Consider the following 21805-nt stretch of genomic DNA (forward strand, 5'->3'; position numbering starts at 1 on the left):
GTTAGATAAAGATATCATCACTTTTCAGGGGAGATGGAGAAATATAAACACCAATATATAACGTATTGGTGAATGCCACCCATCCAGAATATTGTGTAGCATTTTGATCATCCACATCCCATTGTCTTCCGACAAATTCAAGCCAGAAGAGATGCAAGAAAGATCTACTAGAAAGATTAAGGGAAAACAAAGCTACCCTATTCTAGCTGAAATCAGGACACCATGGTAGGACACACCAGAAAAGAAACAGCTTCTTTATCTCTGAAAGTAAAAGTTGAAATGGATCGCTTATTCCTCCCCTCCCTGTTCTGTAAATCCATGAAGAAAAATTCCATGGGTAGAAAGTACAACAGTGTTGGTACATAAAATAATCGGCTTACTGATACATTTAAGCTAGAAATTAGAATGATGTTCTTAATCACATTAGTAACAGCATCTGTAAAGAATCATGGGGCTAAAAAGTAATCAATTACAAGGTGAAACCCAAATTTTGCTAGGAATTAGTACAGTGTGGATCCTTCCACCAGCAGAAACTTCAGGACACAGGTAACCTCCAATTCTATGTTCCCATAATGACAGTACAGTTTCTGTTAACAGAATTACAAAAGATATGGTACTTCTACATACAATTCACACCTTATTAAGTCTGAGTCTCTTTAAAAAAGTACTATAACTCAACAATAAATCCTCAAATATAGTTTTCCCCCATCCATTCTGCAATAATCTGCAGTAAAATCAAAGGCAGAAGTGGGGAAACTGCTAAGCAGAGGAAAGATGCGCAGCACTGGAGGCCAAAATTATCTCTTCGTTACCTGAACATAACCCACACTGCTTATGAATCACAATATTTTCGCTTTTATTAGTATTACCAGAAGAGAAAGTATAGTAATTGCCACTTACAAACCTATTGAATTCTGCTGCAAATGCCTGTGGCTCAATAGTGATATTTGCTATTTAGTTAAGTATTAATTTTCTTCTCTCACCCAATGTTGAAATAGCTTTGTATTGGATTTTCATCCTATGCTCACAATCCATACACCTTTCAATCATTTAAACATTTGACTAGACACATCACAGACCGGTATGAATCAGGTGCACAAAATTGTTTTTAACGCTCCATTTAGAGTATCTGAATGTGTTAGGTCCTCTGTTATGATACAGTTTGCAACGTGAATCATGCTTTGATCCACACCATTCACATCCAAATCCCTGAAATGCTACAGTTTCAAAATTGCTGATTTATGGTCAGCGCACTAACATTATCAGCACAACTGATGCAAGTTTTGACGTTATATGCAAGATGAGTTTATGATACAGGTAGAAGTTAATAAAACCAACATTGGTTGGTTTAGTTATTGGGGATGTTCAAGTTATTTTATGACTTAATGCATTTCAGAGCATTAAAACTCTGTAGTTTTCCCAGTTTTAGAAAAAGTCTTAAACATGCTTGCTTGACCTAATTGGAACATAAGAGAAGTCCAATATTTGTTCTTTAATCTAAAGTAACATAAAATAGCTTATATTACTGAGAGGGAAGTCGTCAAGTGTCCCAGTTTATGAACACAGCAATTAGTTTTGAAATGTACAGAATCTCCCCATCATTATAGTCCAGATCGTACAGAACTCATAAGATCCAATAGTCACATTTAACTGGTAAAAAGAAATACTTCACATTTTGCTTTACGTAACCTTAAAAATATGCAGCCTCTATTTATAACAAACTTCAGTATGTTCTATATTACTGCAGTCAGACAAGCTGCCAACATGAACATAAAGGTTTCATGCTGTCAAAGCAGAAGAAACAGATCTTCAGATACACTGAAGGGACAAATACGTATTTTTGTTTCACATATTTTGACTGCAAGAAGACAGACTTCTTGTTCTCTGAAGTTCAATTAGTCATTTCCTCTCAACTGGTAGTTACCCAATTTGAGCTTCATCATTCATACCCCATCTGTTCATATGACACCTTAATAATAGCTCTATCCAAGAATACAAATCAGAGCTATGATACGCAGTTCCATATCCTGTTATAAGCTCAGCCCACACGGTCAAAAGTTTCTGAAAACCAGGCAAAATCATTTGAGATGCCTCAGTTACATTTCCCATCAGCAAAAAAGTCCAACCGTGAAAAAAGTATCACGGTCAATGGCAAGTTCTCTGTTTCTTCCCCATTTCATTTCTAAATGTTTCCCTTCTTCAGTGAATCCTGTATAGCACTTGAATCTCTGTCCATTTGTGAAGAAATTCTGCTATTTTTTTCTTAACAGGAAATCTCATCAGAATCTCATTGTGGTGCACTGCACATGCTGCTATAAACTTCCTGATATTCTTGAGCCTTTCACAGGTGTAGGGTTAGCAGTGGGTTTCGGACACAGCTTTCCATTTATTTTCATAAACAGAAGGGAACCACACAGTCTGATTTCCACTAGGTTTTAACAACCCTTTCACTTCAAGATATATTAGCTTTAAAATAAAACTAAGAGAAAGTATCCTGAAAATGAATATGCACGCAAAGGAGAAAGAGCAAGAAACCTATTGCGTTGGCTCACCTCGAATGCACATAGGTCTGAAACCTTGTTGTAGATCCCCACACAAAAGAGAATACAAACACCTAAGGCTGTAATTTAAGTGACCACACAAAGCTGGATGAATCAGAACCCCAGAACCAGATATTCAAGAGTTAGCACACACTATCAAAACAGCCTTGTAAAGGTATCAAGCACCAAGCAAAAGTGCACTTAGAGAAGGAAGCGACCCCAAACCCACCTCTAAGAAAGCTCTGGTCAGGAAAGCTCTGCCATGACAGAAGGGATAATTTTTCAAACGTCACAATGAACAGGAAAGCTTCTGGTTGTATTGATGTCAAGAAGACTGAACCAGCTTCGTAAAGAATAAGGAGAAACGGATCTTTAACACTGAATGCAGATGAGATTGGGGAAGCAGAACATTTAAATGAAAATCATTTCTATTTCTGTGTGTATGGGTTACATTCAAGTCATCCTTCTGAAATAGTGATATTTTAACATACCAAATAAACAATGCAATTACAGTTTCTTACATTAATCATGACTACTTCAGCAAGGTATCTTTGCAAAGACAAAATCTCATTTTGAATCTTGTTCTTGGAAAAATACTGATTACCAACACACTGGAATGTGTATGAGGTTTAACCTTACAATCTATATAAATTACATAGATTAAAAAGATATGAATCCTAGTAAGTCACACGGTGCTACATGTTTTTTGTAACTACAGAAATATTTTGCAATAATATTCTCCCTTAACTAGACAGTTCTGCCTCCTTATGCATCATGGATTAAAAGTTAAAGGGGATATAAAAATCCAATATACTTATTGCTTGCTTGTGGGGGTAATTTAACTTTTTAATTTATTTTCAACATCTGTTTAGCCAGAAAATATAGTTAGAGCTGCAGGTAGCTTTTTCAGAACAAAATGCTTTACTTTTAGTTGCATTTTCCAACATAAACAGTCAAAGCAGTAGCACTTGATTTCTTAAAACACTGAAAAATTTTGTTACTACTCAAACAAATTAAAGCTGTTTTTGTTAATGTAATCTTTGGAACATGTTGTACAGAGGAAGCTTGCGTCTTTCTTTCACTAGTGTGGGTGTCCTGATATTCTTGGGATTCTCACCTACTCATGTGAGTCAGTTTTATATAACGCTACAACATATAATTTACCTCCTACTCACAAGCCAACACTTTAGCACTAACATCTCAACCAAGGGTTATTTAAGGAATCCGAACTTAGTACATTTTTATATAAAACTGCGCAAGCAACCATTACATTTGTGTGTCAGTAATCACAGCACACAGTCCTAAAACTAGAACAAAGAGAGATGACTTCCTTGCAAAAATAATCAAGGTTGTTTCACCAGAAATAGAGCCCCAGAAGATTTAAGCTAGATGATACCCTTGCTCTTGAATTACACTACGTATTTAAAAAACTAAATGAAAAAAACAACCCTCAAGCTAATGTAAGATGCAGCAAATTGCCCCATACGCAGTGTTACCGATTCTCTAAAGGAATATGGAATAGAATGGTTGTGCCAAGTCTCATGCTTTTCTCCAGCACTCCTCAACCTACAACTGAATAAAACACGTAAAATGTTCCATGCTCATGAAGATTTGCAAGCTATGAGAGCACATTAGCCTACGTATTTCAGGATTTAAGCATGGGCAAGGATGTGTGGAATAACATATCAAAGTGGTCATGGTGAAGTTTAAGCTCAGAGACTTGGAATCACAGAATGGTTCGGGTTGGAAGGGACCTTAAAAATCATCCCGTTCCACCCCCTTGCTATGGGCAGGGACACCTCCCACCACACCAGGTTGCTCAAAGCCTCATCCAGCCTCCAGGGATGGGGAATCCACAGCTTCTCTGGGCAACTTGTTCCAGTGCCTCACCACTCTCTGAGGAAAGAATTTCATCCTTAGGTCTAACCCAAATCTACCCTCTTTCAGCTTAAAACTGTTACCCCTTGTCCTAGGGATTCTAGAGAACCTGGCAAAAAAAGTCTCTCTCCATCTTTCTTATAAGCCCCCTCAGATACAAATCAGTTCACCAGCTGATTCATTGCAAGAAAAACTGATGTCAGTTAATTGCACCAGTTGGAATAACATCAACTAATTTCAACTACTGACAATGTAGGCTACAAGCTTTAACCTAGATATTAATTGGCATGATTGAAATATATGTAATCAACAGTAGCTCTTCCTTAGGATGCAGTCTAATGACTTTCAATGAAAATTAGTTACCTGTCATTACTTTACCAATAAAATTTGCTCTCCCATGTGACATTCCCTGCAGTGATGTGCACTGCAAAAGCTGCAGAACTAGTCTCTTCAAATCTTCCTCCTTATTCCCATCTGATCTGAAGATATACAGCTAACAGAGATAGCTGTTGACAGCACTTAATGCTTCAAGTCACCAAGTATAAATTAAAATAAAAATGAAACATTCATAAAGATATTCATAGGCATGACTCAAAAAAAAGAAAAAGAATATGAAAGGAATTTCATTTTGAAACATGCAAATTTAATTAATGTGGCATCTATCAAAGTCATTGTGAAAAAAGCAGAGAAAGTAAGATCTCCCAAAAGAAATGATGATTATCTTCACCCTTCCTATTTTGGAAATTCTTCTCTGTATGTTCAAGTCTGAACTCTCCATCTTAAAATCAAATCAATCAAAAGTTTAGCAACAAGAAATCAGGTTAACTCCAATCTCACAACAAAATTGATACTACAACATTTGCACTCCTTAACAGATATTGTATTTGGTAATTACGCCAACTCAACATCCTTACCTGCAGCACATAAGAATGACATTCATTATGCGCTCAGCAGTCAAAACTCTCATTCAGATTTCAAGCACGTTATTCTTACCCAAGTGGCCCAATATAAGTAAAATTTGAAGAAAAATTCTTCTTAAAAACGTTCTCCACAAATGTTAGTGTCAGGTACAGCATACTGAGAATGATTAAATAGCTCCATAAAATGCACACTCTCCATGTCAACCACTTCTGTCAATTTATGCAATGACAACATTAACCATTAATTCCTAAAGGCAGAAAAATTTAAGTTTTATGCAACTTACTTAAATGGAACTAAAAACTTCAGTCCACTAATACACTATCGTGTTTTGAAGACATAGTAATAGAGATGAAAATTGTAAGGCAAAACTCAACTGAAAATAACTATGCCACAGCTTCCACAAGAAAAATATTGAGAAGTACTTTTAGAGGACAGTCCAGAAGTACTCTGTATTTTTGATAAGTGTTAAATTGAAACATGTAGCTGATTCTGAAAAAGAGATGGCTTTAGAAAACAGTAAAAAGCAGCTGGCCACACATTTAATCACAATACAGACTTGACCAATCTATGACCTCTCAAACAAAGGACAGAAAAAACAGATGCAGACACTAACGCAAGTACATGCATCTAAGCTTAGTGTTTCAAAATGGAAGTGGATGAAAATATTTTACTTCTCCAAAGTTTTTATTCATAACTGCTAACAAAAATAAGAAACTGAAGCAAAGAAATGCAATGAAAAAGCAAATGAGTCAGTAGTCATGGATCAAAAAGTAATAAAGATTAAAGCAAAGCAATGCAAAAGCTCTGGTAAAAAAAAAAAAGCAACAGTGGCAGTATACAGAAGGGGAAAGAAACGATAACATAAAATACAGAATCAAATTAAAAATGATAAAAATTAAGAATTAAAAGGAAAAATAAACAAACAAAACTAAAAGAGAGAAGGGTCTGCTGTTCTAGCAGTAATTAAAACGTGCGTAGAAACAAGTGTAGACCAAACGTTTTCTCTTACTATACCAAATTCCAAAAACTAGGAATTTATCTCCATTACACTCTCAAACCATATGGAAATGATATCCTTCATGCTGCTCAATGGCTGATATAGGAGAGTTAACCTGATTGAGGCTTCCTTGTTCAGAGTCTAGACAAAGAAACCTTAACACAGATAACCTCTCCCTCGTGTTCTGAAGAATTCTATAAAAAGGAACCTTTCCACCCCCACCCAATGTACCAGACACGCAGACTATAGCTTTATGTTCTGGCGGGTTGAATGAAATAGAACAAAGCAGATTCAGAATAAGGACTTCTGAGAATTTGAGATTTCAAGGGAAAAAAATGTTAGTCTACTGGATGCTGCCACATCCAGACTCAATTTCCGTGCATTCTCTTCCCTTCTTATTACTGTCCTAGAAAGTTTAAGAAAATTGTGCAGAAATTTGGCCAAGAATTTCAATATAACATGTATCAGGAATTCCTGACCCTACAAACCTGTATTCCATGACCAGGAATTTTAAAATTTCTATTTGTTTCCTACCCAAGAGCTATCATTTCTACAATTCAACAACTAAAACCTCATCAGACTGTATATACTGTACCTTTCCTGTAAGGAACTGGAGCTAGAACCTTTTAGCCTTGTTCATAAGCCTTGAGAAAATTCTGATTTGAGCCTTTGCTTTTCTGGTCTACTCTGAGAGCCTGGGAGAAAGAAATCAATTTCTATGAAGACTGATAAAAGTTCTTGAGCCAAAAATATAGTTAATTCTTCATAAATTAAAATAAGTGCTTCTCCTGTGTTGATTGGTAGAGTTCAGAGACAAAGTCAATGGAAAATAAAAATACTATTTTGAATTGCAGCCAATTGACTTGCGATTATACTAGGTGACACTGTTCTATAATGAACTTGCTATCACAATGATTTTCTGTAGCCTATTATCCAAAACAACATTAAATAATATAACAATCTTTATTACGCTATTAAATGACCTGCCTAATGAAACAAATACCTTTTCATTAAAAAAGATAGCTCTTAATGCCAGATATGAAGTCCCCATATCATGTTGCATCTTTATTACTGTAACTATACTCAAATAATTTTAAGCCATCACGTATAAGACACTAAATATCACATGCTTTAGAACACACAAGTTAACATATTACCTCTAAAACTTTTACAGGCAGCATTAAAAAGCAAAAATTATCTATGAATCACAACTGGAATAAAATATAGGTATTAGCAAAAGTATCAATAAGCATTTCAACATCTATAAAAACTTTTATTTTAAAAAATATTACTTGTCAGAGAAAAGGAGTTACAATGGTAATGCACTTGTACCCATTGAACCATATACAAGAAAGGGAGAAAAAAGCACAACAGGGAACTAGACTATCCTAGTTAAACCGTTTGAGCATGCATTTATAACAGAAAAGCTTATTTCATATGTGGTAAACAACTCTTCTTTCTCATCCACAAGCGAGATAGCTTAAACACATTGTTCTGCCAACGTTTCTAGGAAAAAAAAATCTGTATGTCCGAAGGCATCTTCTTCAGATATCGTCAACAAGGGAAGTAATGCTAAAAATGATGTTTGCAAATCACATGCTAGCAATTTTTATTATAAAACTTGGTAAAGTATTCAGCAATATGGTTTATACATGTTAGCAGCAAGAGACATAACTCGAAAATAATAGCAAGCTTCTAACTTTTACAGTATAATTATAGACAGTTCACTCACCTAAATAAAGTAAATAACATATAAATATATATTTACGATGTTTTAAAAGTAAGCTAGTTTCCCTGGAAGAAAAAAAAAACCAGAAATAAAATAGCTTTCAGGTACAGAATTTGCATGCACACTGAGTATTTCTTTTCTACACATTAATGTTTCAGGTTATGAATAAAGATTTCCATCCCTAGATACCTCTTCCCAAATGCACTTCTGAAGAACAATCTCTACTAAGGAATGAAAATAAGTAACTCTATGGCTTCTTAAGGCATTTCTGTCAGCTAAAAGGTATCTTACCATATTTTGAATGATACGGTCTTGTTGGCTCTAGAATTACTGTATTTTTATTATTTCCTAGAAAAATTTTAGGCAGCATGTATTGCTCTAGACAAAGCTTTTGAAGCATTTACTGAAAAAAAAAAAAAGAAAAACAGGATCTGTCTGCTTCTTCTCCTGCTTCCCTTTTACCATTGAATCAAAAGCACAAATCACAACAGCATATTTATCTTATTAGGGAAACTATGGGGGAATTGATAGGTTAATCCCTGCCCCATTAGTGTCTCGGAGTGTGCATTTCATCCAAGATCATAATTTTTTTTTGTTCTAGTAAGTCCCTCTTTCATGCTGGGAGCTTGTCTAACCTAGGATAACACGAACCGAATGTCTACAGCCAGCAGTAGAGCACTTTCTCTACACCAGTTTCCTGCCACTACAGCAAAGCATGGATTAAGTGATGGCTGCACAGGGAGCGCACAGCCTGAGCGAGAGAAGAAAGACAAGCCCAGATGCACATATTGCTTACTTCAAGTCCTAGGTTTATATATTCTTAAAATTAGAAAAGACACTTTTATGGAAAAGCACCAGACCTTGCTAAAATATACCGATGGAAATAGTGAAAGAAGGTTTAAATCATTAAGGAGTACACAAAAGGGAGAGATTTGTGTGAGCCAAGGGCTGACACACTAATAAGAAAATTCAGCTACAAGCAGCAACACAGGCTCTTGTTCTGTTTTGGGACACAAAAAAAAATTAAATCTGCCTGAGCAAAAGACAGATTTTTAAAAAATACTGCTCAGGAAAGTTTGACATAACACATTTCACTTTATACAGAGGCTGGCTGGGAGCGTGCATACTGTTCCTCAGTTTGACCCAGCTACTGGATAGAACTTGCCATGCCAGTGAATGAGATTTCTTACACTCGTGACGAAAATACATTCATACCCATTTCATAGTAAAAACATCAGTGCCATATTACTCAATCTTTTGTTAATGACAGGCTTCAAGAAAAGAAAAAAAGCAAAGCCCTTAATCCTAATTAAAACAGCCTCATTCCCTCTTTGACGGTCATTCCAAACCTTTCTACATACTTAGTGCAGGCAATTGTTTCTTTTCAAGGAAGAAGAAAGAAAAATTTAATTAAAGTTTACAGTTAAACAGTTTCCTGAGGAACCTGTATATTACATGGTAGGCTGCAAAGGTTTATGCCACTTTCAAATACATCCATTAGCCTATAGTAATTAACATTAAAGACAATAAATACATTTATATTCTTGTGTTATTTCACTGTGTATACAAATGCACCTCTATTACACATGATATAAACTTCACTTCCCCTTACTAGAATCAGATCAACTGAGATATAGTAGCCTAAGGCTTTGAATTTATTAAATTCAACTCAAATACAGACTTTGCTGTCTACTCTGTCCAAGCCTTAGTGATCCATTAAAACTGCATGCATTTACCCTCACAGTTACACCAGGCAGCAGCGAAGTACCTCACATGACTGGTGGTCACAGAGAAGTTAATGACAACACAGCATAAAGCTTTTAAAATCCCAGGCTTTAAATTCAAGCTTGCACCTGAATGGCTGGACCCATCTTTCTACTCTGCTACCTACTCTGGCAGCCTAAAATAGATGGCTTACAAGACAGAAATATTACCATTACTGAAGTTTTTTGGCCAGATGAATAGAATTAAAGTGAAATACTTCAGAGAAAATTTGACTCGATCGGGAGTTCCATATAACTGCAGGGACTGATGAGGAATATTTCCTTTCCCATTTTTAATTTTTAGAGAAGGGCATGCACATTTCTCATCTCTTACAAAAGCATCACAAACAGTAGCAGGCAACCCTCTTAGGCCCAAAGCCTCTCGTATTGAGCAAGATGATGAGGTTATCAGAAACTAACTTCATCCTTCCTCACAACTTAAGCCCAAACTGTTTCTTTTGTGCTAGACCTCTCAGATGTCATTACGTCCCAAAAGAACAACATACAGCAGTTTCATAACTTTAGGCTGCAACTGCCTAGATATTCGAAAATTCATAAAGCAGAAATAGCATTTCCCTTCCCACTTCTTTATCCCTGTAACTCAGTAACATGCTCTTACTCAGCAAAATATTTACAGACTCTGCTGCATAAACTATTTTTCTGATTTATCAGGTACCTAATTGTCAAATGCCTTTTTTATCAGTTGCTGCACTTGCTAACCGAGCATTCTGCTAGTCTTCTGCTCTGCTGTTGCAGCTCAGTGAGTTCCAGAACACCCTGATTACATACCAGAATTGTACCAAGTTTAAAATAGAATACCACACAGATGCATCAAGATCTGTTAGTCATTCTCTTAACAGCTCTACCACGCCATTAAGAACTACAGAAGCAAATGTGAATCAACTTATTTTAAGAATTCTCCATTAACATGACAAAAAGGATGGTCCTGCTGATAGCAACCTCCTCTTATATGAGGAGATCTTTGACACTACAAGCCTCTTTTGCACTATTAAATATTTCTTCCTCCTCTGGAAGAAGAAGAAACACCTCATTATAAGCCATGTTATCTTACAGTTTGCAAAAAAAATCTGTAATATAACTCTCCTAAGTGTTGCTGTATTTGCATAGCTTTTGTAACCATTCATTATTGCTACCTAGAATAATTCTGTTTGGCACATGATAGAATAAGGATTTTACCTGCCACTTCTCTGAAGTGCAAATATGATGCCTTTCTCCTGAAAAGGAAGCAGTTTCTTTCTCAGTCTTTCAGGTAAAAAGGACAGCTTAGCATCGACATTTTCAGAATAAGAAGCTTCAAGCGTAGGTGTTTCCTGGAACATACAAGCCATGTTGAGCCTAGGGGAAACAAAACCAGAAAGATATCTAACTTAAAAGAGAGGTCTGCAGCACATTACAGAATAAAGCTTCACAGAATAACGATAACTTGAAATACTTGATATCTAAGTAAGTTACCCTTATAATAATAGCATTAGGTGGAAACGAAAAGGAAACGCTCAGACAAGCCAGTTGACTATTTCTTAAAGCTAACACAGGTTTTTACAAAAAAAACTAAACACCTGGCTTTTCACAGATGTCACACATGACAATTTAATTAACAGAAAACATGTTGCAAATTAAGACCACCAGAATCACCATATTAATTAGTAACTATGAAGGTCAAAAAACCAAAAGCATGATAACTTTTTTTTTAAGGAGGACAAAGTCACAAAGTTGTTGTAATTCAATGTACATTGAATTGATTGATAAGGAACATCAATCTCCGCAAAATAACCCTCACCAAAAAAAAAAAAAAAGCCAACCAAAACATCCCCACATTTCAAACATCCTTCCCATTTCCAAAGTAGCACAACTTCATTTGTATTAGCATGGAAATAAAGAGCTAAACCAACTTGCCACAAAGCAGCCTGCCTCAGTTTAGAATGAGAGACAGGCAGTAGAGCTTTGTACCTCTCTTTACAGCCAAAAAGATCATGGCAACATGTGAGTATGGCTACGGAGTTTTGCCCATGAGAAGTCAGTTGCAAGAAGAACCATTCAGGAAAGGGGTGGAGGAAGAATGCTGTCTTCAACACCAAAAATGTCACCAAGATCATTAGAGAAAGATGGTGAGATCTTGGTATCAGACTTGTTTCATTGTGTTTTATCAATACACTTTATTTTTCTTTTATAACAATGTCCTTGAAAACACATTACTTTTTTTTTTCTTTTCTTCTAAAATTGATTCATTTTCATTTTTTGGCTTGTTTGGCTACAAGTGATCTCAGGTGGACCTGACCAGCACTGTTTGGGTGTACACAAGAAACCTAAAACAACAAAAGAAACTTTATTCCCTTCAGAAATAAAATCTTAAACCACAGAATTAATCAATCCCAATTCTCATTATGTGCTTCAGACTAAAAATATGAACTCGATTCACTTTTGTCCAAGGGAACAGAGTTGGAGAAGAAATCCTAGCTTTTGTTCTCTTATAACTTCAAAAAAAGTGCTCAGTAGCAGTACACCAACTAAACGCGAGGAAAGGAACAAACCTTTACATCAAAGCGTAGAGGAAAAGCCTTTAACCCCACACTGCCTAATTATCTTATTTTGGATTCACAGCCTGTGTGAGGATTGGGACCTTAATTATGATGGGAACACAAAGTATCAGGCAAAATATGCCTCTTGTATTGTCAACAGTAGATATCATACTACCAGGCTCGGTAACAAAATTCTGTAAGAACATGTGGTGCCCAGATTCTTTTCTATTGATATATTTCTGAAACAACTTCAGAACAAGTCAGATACGAATTGGTGAGTATGATGAATGATTCTTCCTGTGAATTTAATGATTCATTATATGCACAGTAAGAAATGCACTGAGCTACATGGCCATTCACTTCAAAGATCTGCAGGACTAAACCATCTGGTTTTTATGCTGACTAGTTACGTGGTAAGCCAGACCTGAGGACAATGCAGGTGGTTCAAGTAATCAACACCCTAAAGCAAGATTATGCAAAACAAAGGTTGCAACAGTTTCCTTCTAATGTTCTGGGGTACTGGCAAGGAAAACAGATTGATTCAAAAAGAATTATATGCCACGGTGAAAGAGCACCTCTATTTTCCTAAAGAATTCCGTCTATGATTTTTTAGCTACAAAACTTGATGTGTACTCTACCAATTGAAGTTACATTCTCTTCAGTGAACAGAATCTAGCTCTAACTGCACTGCGGCACAACCGAGTAACTCTCGGGAACGGCATTAAGCCGAGGCAGGGGAAGTTTAGGCTGGACATCAGGAAGAGGTTCTTCACCGAGAGGGTGGTTGCACACTGGAACAGGCTCCCCAGTGAAGCAGTCCCTGCACCAAGCCTGTCTGAATTTAAGAAGCGATTGGACTGTGTGCTTAGTCACATGGTCTGAACTTTTGGGCAGACCTGTGCGGTGCCAGGAGTTGGACTTGATGATCCTTATGGGTCCCTTCCAACTCGGGATATTCTATGATTCTGTGATTCTACTTTAATACGTAATGTAAATTGAAAGAGCTTGGGATTTTGTTCTGGCACAACTGTACCAACACCTCCATCTTCCAAGGGCCGTTACGTTACTAAAACTGAGAAATCTTTCCATTTGGTGAGGTGGGATGTCCCAAGCCACCAGACCTCCCTGGCATGGTGCGGCGAGACTCTGGCCGTGGTGCTGCACGACCCCACTGGGGATCCAGGAGTGGAACTCACAGACCCACTGCTGTAGCCACCTACCGCTGCTGAGCCAGCCATGTCCTGCCTTGTCCAAAAGCCAAGACTGTCTTAAAATTGATCCAAAGAAAAAGGGAAAAGATCCAAGAAAAAAGGAAAAGGAGGGAGGACTAGAAAGAGCAGCAAAAAGAAGTTATTGGGAATTTGCCTTTCTGTAGCAAAAAAATCTGGTAGTACTGAAGTACTGTGGACAAAAACGTCTGTAAACAGACGTACACAAAAAGGGACCAGATTGTTCTGTAAACCCACTAAACCGTTTCACTACCCTTGAAAAAACGAGGATTTTGGTGTATCCTGTCACTGGCACCACTGGCCAGACTAATGACATTCAGACTGAAAACGAGTAATTGCTTTTTTGGTTATCTGATGAATTATAGGCATACCTATCAAGAAATACATCACACTTAGAGAGCTGGAAGGAAAATGCTGGTAATACCGGGGAACTTCTGTCCGTACTTTCTTGGGCATCTTTTACCACTTACTTTACAACGAAGTGGGGGATAACCACAGCTGTTTTGATGCGTCGTTCTGCTGGAGAATGGGGGAGGAAACAAGCAAGCGCATCTGAATTGGAATTTAAGATTTCAAGCAACACTCAAAGTTGAGGTCTAAGGATTGTATTTACTATTGCTACGGATTTGGTTCTATTTTGTATCAGATTATCTAGCTACCACAGAATCTATTTTTAAGGGCCATATTCTTGCTGATTGGTTATCCTTTGCGTAACATATAAAGCATGAAAGACGTGGATGAGAACAATGGTCCAAACTGGAGTCACAGAGCTGTGTGTGCATGGACATATTTAAGGCCTTCTGCATGGTTATAGTTTCAACAGCTCACCTAACTTAAGGGTCTAGAACACCTGATGTCAATCACCAGCAGCGTACAAGTGATTCACCCAGCAATGAGAACTCCGTGGCAGTTATAGGGAAAGGAAATCTGTGTTTCTTTTGCAAAACAGACATACAGTGTCATCTGTCCTCACACTATTCACTGTGGCTTTTTTCCCGTTTTTGCAGGTGGGATCTCTCTCGTATCCTTAAGGAAACGACATTCTTGTACCTTGGGTTCCTGGAACATTGAACAGCAGATAAAAGTGCTACAATCAGTATCAAGGCTCTTCTGTGGATGTCCATTGCTGAACATTGCTTAATGGAGAAGGGCATCCCTCTAGCTTGCTCTAAGCAATGCACTGCACAGACAAGAAGCCGTAAAACTCTGGTAAACACTCATTTCATCTCTCGGTTGAGCAAACAGAAATGTTTCGGCTCTAACTGTTGGGAAATCAATCATAATCACTTCAAGAGTTCTATTACAGTATTTTCCACAGACTGATTTTTTTTTTCTTTAAAAGTTGATGAATGCGCTTCAAGACTGCTGGCAAAAACAAACACAACATTCCTGTAGTGCCAGCCTTACCCGAGTATGCTGGATGACTGGTGGGCCGACAGACCCATTCAGTGCTCAGCTCTGTGATTCACCACCGAGCAACATCTCTGACTCACTTTCTGTGATGATTTTCCCTTTCTATACAGAAGCAGAGAAAATGAACACTTTCGATCGACTTGCTACACAGCTTGTGGTGAGTGACAATATGAAAATGAAATGTTAACATAACTAACCTCCTGTTGAATTAGATTACGACAAGATTCTTCTTCCGAAACCTTGAATAAAAAATGCAGTTTCATATGTATAAATCTGAATTAGAGAGAGAAAGCACATATAATTCATTGGTATGTAGTAATGCTATTAAAAAATGCTTCTGGATCAGAGTCACTAAATGAGTTAAAACCGACTTTGCAGATCTATCTTAAGTACCAACAGCAACGCAGAAAGCACTAGCTACCAAACATGTACAAGCTTTTCTTTGTTGTTTTTTTTTCCCCTAAGTGAATAATGAAATGAATGGTGAATAATTAAAGGGTAGGTAAATAATTAGAGAAATCCACATGCAGTGAATGCTATTGTAATAACAGCACCGTCCTATAGCTCTAACCCACATTTACAAATTATTGCAATTATTGTTAACACCAACTTGTTAATGATTATACAAAGAATCATATGCTGAAGACTTAAAAATCTCTGCCATGATTTCTGAATAACACCAGCAGTGTTAAGAACCCACATTCAGCCAATACTCATGCCTGTAGTACTATTCTGATATCCCAAGCTGCAGAAGACACTACGAAAGGCATATTGACCCTATGAAAGATTTATGCTGGGCATATAGAAAATAGGAATGAACAATGATGAAACAAGGCAGTGAAACAAATGAATTTCAGCGAATTGACTTTTATTGATCTTTTAAAGTAATAATTAAACCGAAAATCAATGCCTTGTATATAATTACTGCGGTAGTGGTAGTCATTTGTATTTTGTTTTTAGACAGATGCATTATGAACAGCATCATAGTAATTTCATTGAATAATTTAAACAAACCAAAGCCAATTTTTAAGTCAGACAGTGTAGCAGAAACATGGCTGTACACTGAAAGGAAGACGACCAGTTCACACCTGTTGTTCTACCCATTGCAGATTCAGAAGCTCTAAGAACAGAGAGAAAGGATTAGTGCACACATTTTCTCTAATTGTTATTTTTTCCATTTGCTGGTGTGTCCCTAACACGTTGTAATATGCATCCTGACAACCCTCTCACATTTCTAGATCACGAAGTCTGGAACTTTAGTTTTCTTAGATAAAATAGACCTAAAAGGTTAGATGTGGCAACCAAGCTTTTCACTCAGAGGCTCATCGAGTAAACAGCAGCTACAGAAGCTTCATGACTAACAAATCAAAACCACAAAAACACTAAATGAAAATCCAAGCGTTCCTTCAAGTGTTTTGAAGGAACTCAAGGTTGAAGTGGCTGAATTACTAAAAATAGTAGCTATTCATCAAAAATGGCTTTAGTATCTCACGACTAGGGAGTGGTAAGTGATCACGCTTTTTAAAAACAGTAATAACGCAGATCCATGGAATGACAACATGATTCATTTATAGGGAATAAACTCATTAAAAATTATGAAATGCAGAACTTGTGAACATCAGGGTAAGTCTTTCTCTACGCGGTGGGTCAACGTATCTTTTGTAAAGGCGAATCTTATCTTTCAAGTCTACTAAAGGCTTTTTTGAAGGGGGGTCTACAAGACTGCACATATAAACTGGTTGATGCAGTTGACTTCAAAATTAACCAGGGAATAAATTTTATTAGCATATTTATACAGTAATGATTTTAAAATGTAATTTTTAAAATGCAAGCAAGCAGTCCCTTTATACATAAGAGACATGACATTGGCAATATTTCAAAGGAATCTGCTCCAGCATCTACTGAGTTCAATGAATTCATAAATAATTTGGAAAAGTAAGTACTAAGGGAAAAGAGCAGCATAAATACTAATAAAAGAAAAGGAGAGCACACACAAAAAAATCTGGAAAAAAAAAAAAATCTGTCACTGCTGCTGCTGTTTTGCTCTGTACCGCTGGAAGGGTGAGCATCTAAGACCCCAATCGAGATAGCAGCAGGTGTTGGTTTCTTTATCAGAAGGCCGGGTGACTGATGAGAACTTCAAGAACACTGCAGTTTTGTGATAGCTGACTGCTATCATAGAATGGCTCAGGTTGGAAAGGACCTTAAAGATGACCTAGTACCAAACCCCCGTGCCATAGGCAGGGATGCCACCCACTAGATCAGTTTGGCCAAGGCCCCATCCAGCCTGGCCCTGAACACCTCCAGGGATGGGGCATCCACAGCTTCTCTGGGCAGCCTGTGCCAGGGCCTCACTACCCTCTGAGTGAAGAATTTCCTCCTAACGTCTAGTTTAAATCTATCCTCTTCTAGTTTAAGACCATTCCCCCTTGTCCTATCATTACCTACACGAGTACAGAGTCCTCCATCCAGAAAAGACCCCTTTAAGTACTGAAAGGCCACAGTAAGGTTTCCCTGGAGCCTTCTCTTCTCCAGGCTGAACATGCCCAACTCTCTCAGCCTTTCTTCATAGGAGAGGTGCTCCAGCTCTCTGATCATCTTTGCGGCTCTCCTCTGGACTCGCCCTAACAGCCCCACATCTTTCTTGTGCTGGGGGCTCCAGACTTGGACACAGCACTCCAGGAGGGGCCTCACAAGGGCCGAGCAGAGTGGGACAGTCACCTCCCTGACCTGCTGGCCACTCCTCTGTTGATGCAGCCCAGGCTGCAGTTGGCCTTCCGGGCCGCAAACGCGCACTGCTGGCTCATGCTGAGCCTTTCATCCATCAGAACCGCCAAGTCTCTTTCCGCAGGGATGCTCTCAAGGAGCTCTTCTCCCAGTCTGTATTCATGCCTGGGACTGCCCCGACCCACGTGCAGCACCTTGCACTTGGGCTTGTTGATTCCCTCGGGACCCTTGAATGCATGTCATCAGGGCCCATAGACTTGCAGTTGTTGTGCCAGGAGGTCCTGAACTTGTTTTTTACTTACAGTGGGAGGGACTCTGCTCCCTCAGCCCCTGCCTAGAGGACTCGAGTGATGTGGGAAGCCTGACTGCCAGTGAAGACCAAGGCAAAGAAGTTAAGTACCTCTACCTTGTCATCTGTCATTACCAGTTCTTTGACTTCATTTGTCAAAGGCACTACACTCTCCCTAGACTTCCTTTTGCAGCCAATGTACCTGTAGAACCCCTTCTTGTAATTCTTCCCATACCTCGCCACGTTTAGTTCTGTCAGTGCCTTGGCTTTCCTGATCCCATCCCTGCACATCCAGAAAGTGTTTCTGTACTCCTCCCAGGGCACACGGCCCTGTTTCCACCATCTGTGCATTTCCTTCTTTTGCCTAAGTTTGACCAGCAGACCCTTATTCAACCATGCTGGCTTCGTACCGTCCCTGCTTGATTTATTACATATAGGAATAGAGAGCTCTTGTGCCCCAAGGAAAATATCCTCAAAGAGTTGCCAGCAACCCAGGCTGCCTCCAATCTTCACCCCTTTAATGAGCTCTGCAGACTGGTGACAAACCAGGACAAACCTCTGGTAGGTTTGTCTAACACCTGGGCGAGGAGGCTGTCCTCGATGGACTTCAGGAACCTCCTGGAGCCTGCTTGTGGCAGTTCCTCGGAGGCAACCCTTCATTTGTTAACATAGAGGGCAGCTTCACCTCACGGGGGGCAGCCTCGCCTCACGGGGGGCAGCTTCGCCTCACGGGGGGGGGCAGCTTCGCCTCACGGGGGGGGGGCAGCTTCGCCTCACGGGGGGAGGGCAGCTTCGCCTCACGGAGCACCCCCGGCCGCCCTCATCTGCTCGGGCAGCCCGTCAGGAAACACCACACAAAGCGCAAACCGCCCCGAACCGCCTGGATGAGGCACTTTAGGGGCGCTACGAGCCAAACCCGGCCCGAGAGCAGGGCGGGACCCCTGACGGGGCTCAGCCCCCGCTCACGATCGGGCCCCACCACAGCGCCCCCGCCCCTCCCCCCCCTCCACTCACGGGCTCCTCGCGCCCTTCGCGCGCTCCCAGCTCAAACCGCCGCCGGCCGGAGGTGACGCGAGCCGGGAGCGCGCACGCTCCGCAAAGGGCGGGAGGGGCGGGGTGAGGGACTACATCTCCCAGCATGCCTTTGCGGGGCCGCTGCGGCTCGCGGAAGGCTGCGGAAACGGGGAGGGGCTATCGCCGCCCGGGATGCGGGAGAGAGGGGGAGGGCGCTGCGCTGCCGGTCTCCGCGCCTGAGCGAGGTTCCTGGTGGTGGTCTCGGCTGTCCGTCAAAGCGGCGGCGCCCGCTGATTGGCCGCCGTCTTCTGGGCGAGCTCGCGCCCGCCTCAGCGCTGAGCAGCGCCGCTGTCCGGCGGCTCGGGAGGCGGGCGCGGCGCCGCTGATTGGCCAGCGGGCCCGTTACTCAAAGACGTCCGGCGCGGCCATTGGGCGGCGCTCAGGCGGGGGGGCGGGCCTTTCTCCCCGCCGCGGCAGCAGGAGGAACCCAGGCGGCTGGCGGGGCTGGCGATGGCGTTAAGCGCCCCTCGTGCGTGAGCCCGCTGCCGCCGCGGGGAGCACCCCGCTGAGGGAGGGCACCCGCCGCGGTAAGCGGCCCGCCGAGGGAGGGGGGCTCCCTGAGGGGGGGGAGGGGGCTCCCCCGCGGGCCGAGTGGTCGCGGCCGGGCCGCGCGCGCGCTGCGCTGAGGGGAAGGGAAAAGAGCGGGGGCGGGGGGGGGGGGGGAGCGGACGCGCCCACGTTGCGGGGGCGGGGGGGGGGGGAGCGCGGCCGTTGGGGCGGGCGGGGGAGGGGCGCGGCCGTTGGGGCGGGCGGGGGAGGGGCGCGGCCGTTGGGGCGGGCTGCGCGCACCTGCCCGCCGCCCTCACGGCCGGGGGGCGCCTGAGGGAGGGAGCGGGGGGCGGCCTCGGGGGTGCCCCTTGTGCGCGGGGGGTGCTGAGGGGAGGCAGAGTGCCTCAGCCCGCTCCGAGTAACGCTTTAATTCGGGGTTGCAGCGCCGGAGAGTGGTTTCGCTTCGTACGGGAAGGAGAGGAGAACATGAGGGGAGCGCGGCGCTGAGGCTGAGGTGAATTGAGGCGGTTTCGTGCCCGGGGCTGAGGCTGCGGTGAGGGGCGCTCTGAGGTGTGCCTGAGGTGCCCTCGGGCGCCGCTCGCCTCGTGGTCCCTGCGGACAGCCGGAGGAGGAAGGTGGTGGGGAGTCAGTGCGGGAGGGGGCATGGGTGCTGCCCCCGGGGGCCTGCTGGGCAGCGCGGTCTGCAGAAGCGCGGTGGCTTTTGGGTGGCTTCGTTGGCTTTTAATAATCGTGCCCTTCTTCCAACAGCCTGATGTGACAGAGATCTGACCCTAACGCGGCTAAGGGATATAGCTTTTTGTTCTTTTTTATTTACTTTCTACAAAGTATTTGGGATTAGCCTTTTTTTGCCATGAGGCATCAGCTCGCAATCTGCAACGGGATTGCTCTCCGCCTCGACTTCTACGCTGCGCTGCATGTCACACATGTTTCTTGCCTGAATGCTAAGCAGAGGGCATGATGACGGCAGTCTCACAGTGCGGTATTTTTCATTTTTCATAAATGCTGGGTTAGAAATGCGTCTTTACTGTGGAAGTGAAAGCAACAAAAATAAAATAGTGAAATTAAATTATTTTTCAGGAGGTTTTATTCAGACAATTTGCCGCTGAGGAGAAGGAAACAGCACTGGAAACGTGTTTTCTTTGACAGTCTTGCTTTTGTTACAAGTGATAATGTTATCGCCTCAAGGCTGATTTAAAAGAAAGGGTATTATCATTTTTTTAAACAATAAATACGGTGGTCTCCAGGGTTTGAGTATTTTGTAGGAAATCTGCAATTCCTGCTTTGTACTCTGTAATTTAAAAAAAAAAAAAAGCCCGAGTGATAAAGATAACATAAAGACTTCTTGTGCCTTAAACATTGGAAGCTCAAGAATGTAGTAAGAATGTAGCACTTGCAACTGCATTACTCACTGCTACTTTTTATTTTACAAAGCTGTAAATTGCTATAAAGATCAACTGCAGCTTTTCTCCTGAACAAAAACGGGTATGGCTAAATGTCAGTAATTCTGAGGGGTGTGCAGTGTGCCGGGTTGGTTTGTTAAGGGTTTTCCAGCTTTGGGAGAAGTGAATTACTTGAATCTGTTGATGTGGTTCTGTGATTTTTTTTTTTTTATTTCTGTATACGTGCACGCACATGACAGGAATTAATCATATTTCTTGTCTGAAACATAATTCTGTCGTATGCTTTTTTCTTCCTTCTGTCAAGTTGTATTAAGTTTTCATTGCTTATGTTTCAGTATAGATGCCGTACAGAAGTCTTTATTACTACCTGCTTAAAATCTGTTTGTAACCGCTTCAAACTAACTGGACGTTGTAGGTGAACTGCGTTAGGTATAGCGCTGGATAGAAAACATAAATATTGTGTGTGTTTGGTGTTTAATTGAGTTGAAGGGTGCCATCAGTTTAGCCAGTAGCACAGGTTAACTTAAGTTCATATGTCCTTGTATCACCACTTTCAGATATTTACTTCTCCCCAGGGTGAGTTTGACGAAGAAACGTAGTGCCACATCCCCTAAAATAAGATAATACGTGTCAACTTTCAAGGCGCTGTATTTTAGGCTTTTAAAAGTACTTGATAGAATTGCATTTTTTTGTCTCTTTGGGGTATGTGGGACTTCTTATGGGGTGTCCCGAAGGGGTGAGCCATATAAACTCGTCAAGCCATATAAACTTTGGCTGCAGCGCAGCATAGATTCAATT

At 41.0% G+C, this 21805-nt stretch overlaps 1 protein-coding gene across 4 annotated transcripts in view; it reads right to left on the minus strand.

Annotated features, from left to right (window-relative positions):
- Positions 1 to 19186, minus strand: part of ZRANB3 (zinc finger RANBP2-type containing 3) — a 50089-nt gene extending 30903 nt beyond the window's left edge. Inside the window, exons 1-5 of one of the 4 annotated variants that reach the window (XM_080600743.1) lie at positions 19038 to 19094; positions 15205 to 15280; positions 14423 to 14653; positions 13970 to 14113; positions 11026 to 11184 (exon numbers count right to left, since the gene is read on the minus strand). In XM_080600743.1, coding sequence (XP_080456869.1) covers positions 11026 to 11177 — 152 coding nt within the window. In that variant the 5' untranslated portion in view covers positions 11178 to 11184; positions 13970 to 14113; positions 14423 to 14653; positions 15205 to 15280; positions 19038 to 19094. Of the gene's footprint in view, positions 1 to 11025; positions 11185 to 11301; positions 11481 to 13969; positions 14114 to 14422; positions 14654 to 15204; positions 15281 to 19037 lie in introns of those variants that run through there. The other 3 variants (XM_080600744.1, XM_080600746.1, XM_080600745.1) reach the window with 3 other exon arrangements.
- Positions 19187 to 21805: the final 2619 nt, after the last annotated feature.

This window comes from Anser brachyrhynchus (genome assembly GCF_964034855.1).
Source record: "Anser brachyrhynchus genome assembly, chromosome: 7".
Lineage (NCBI taxonomy): Eukaryota > Metazoa > Chordata > Aves > Anseriformes > Anatidae > Anser > Anser brachyrhynchus.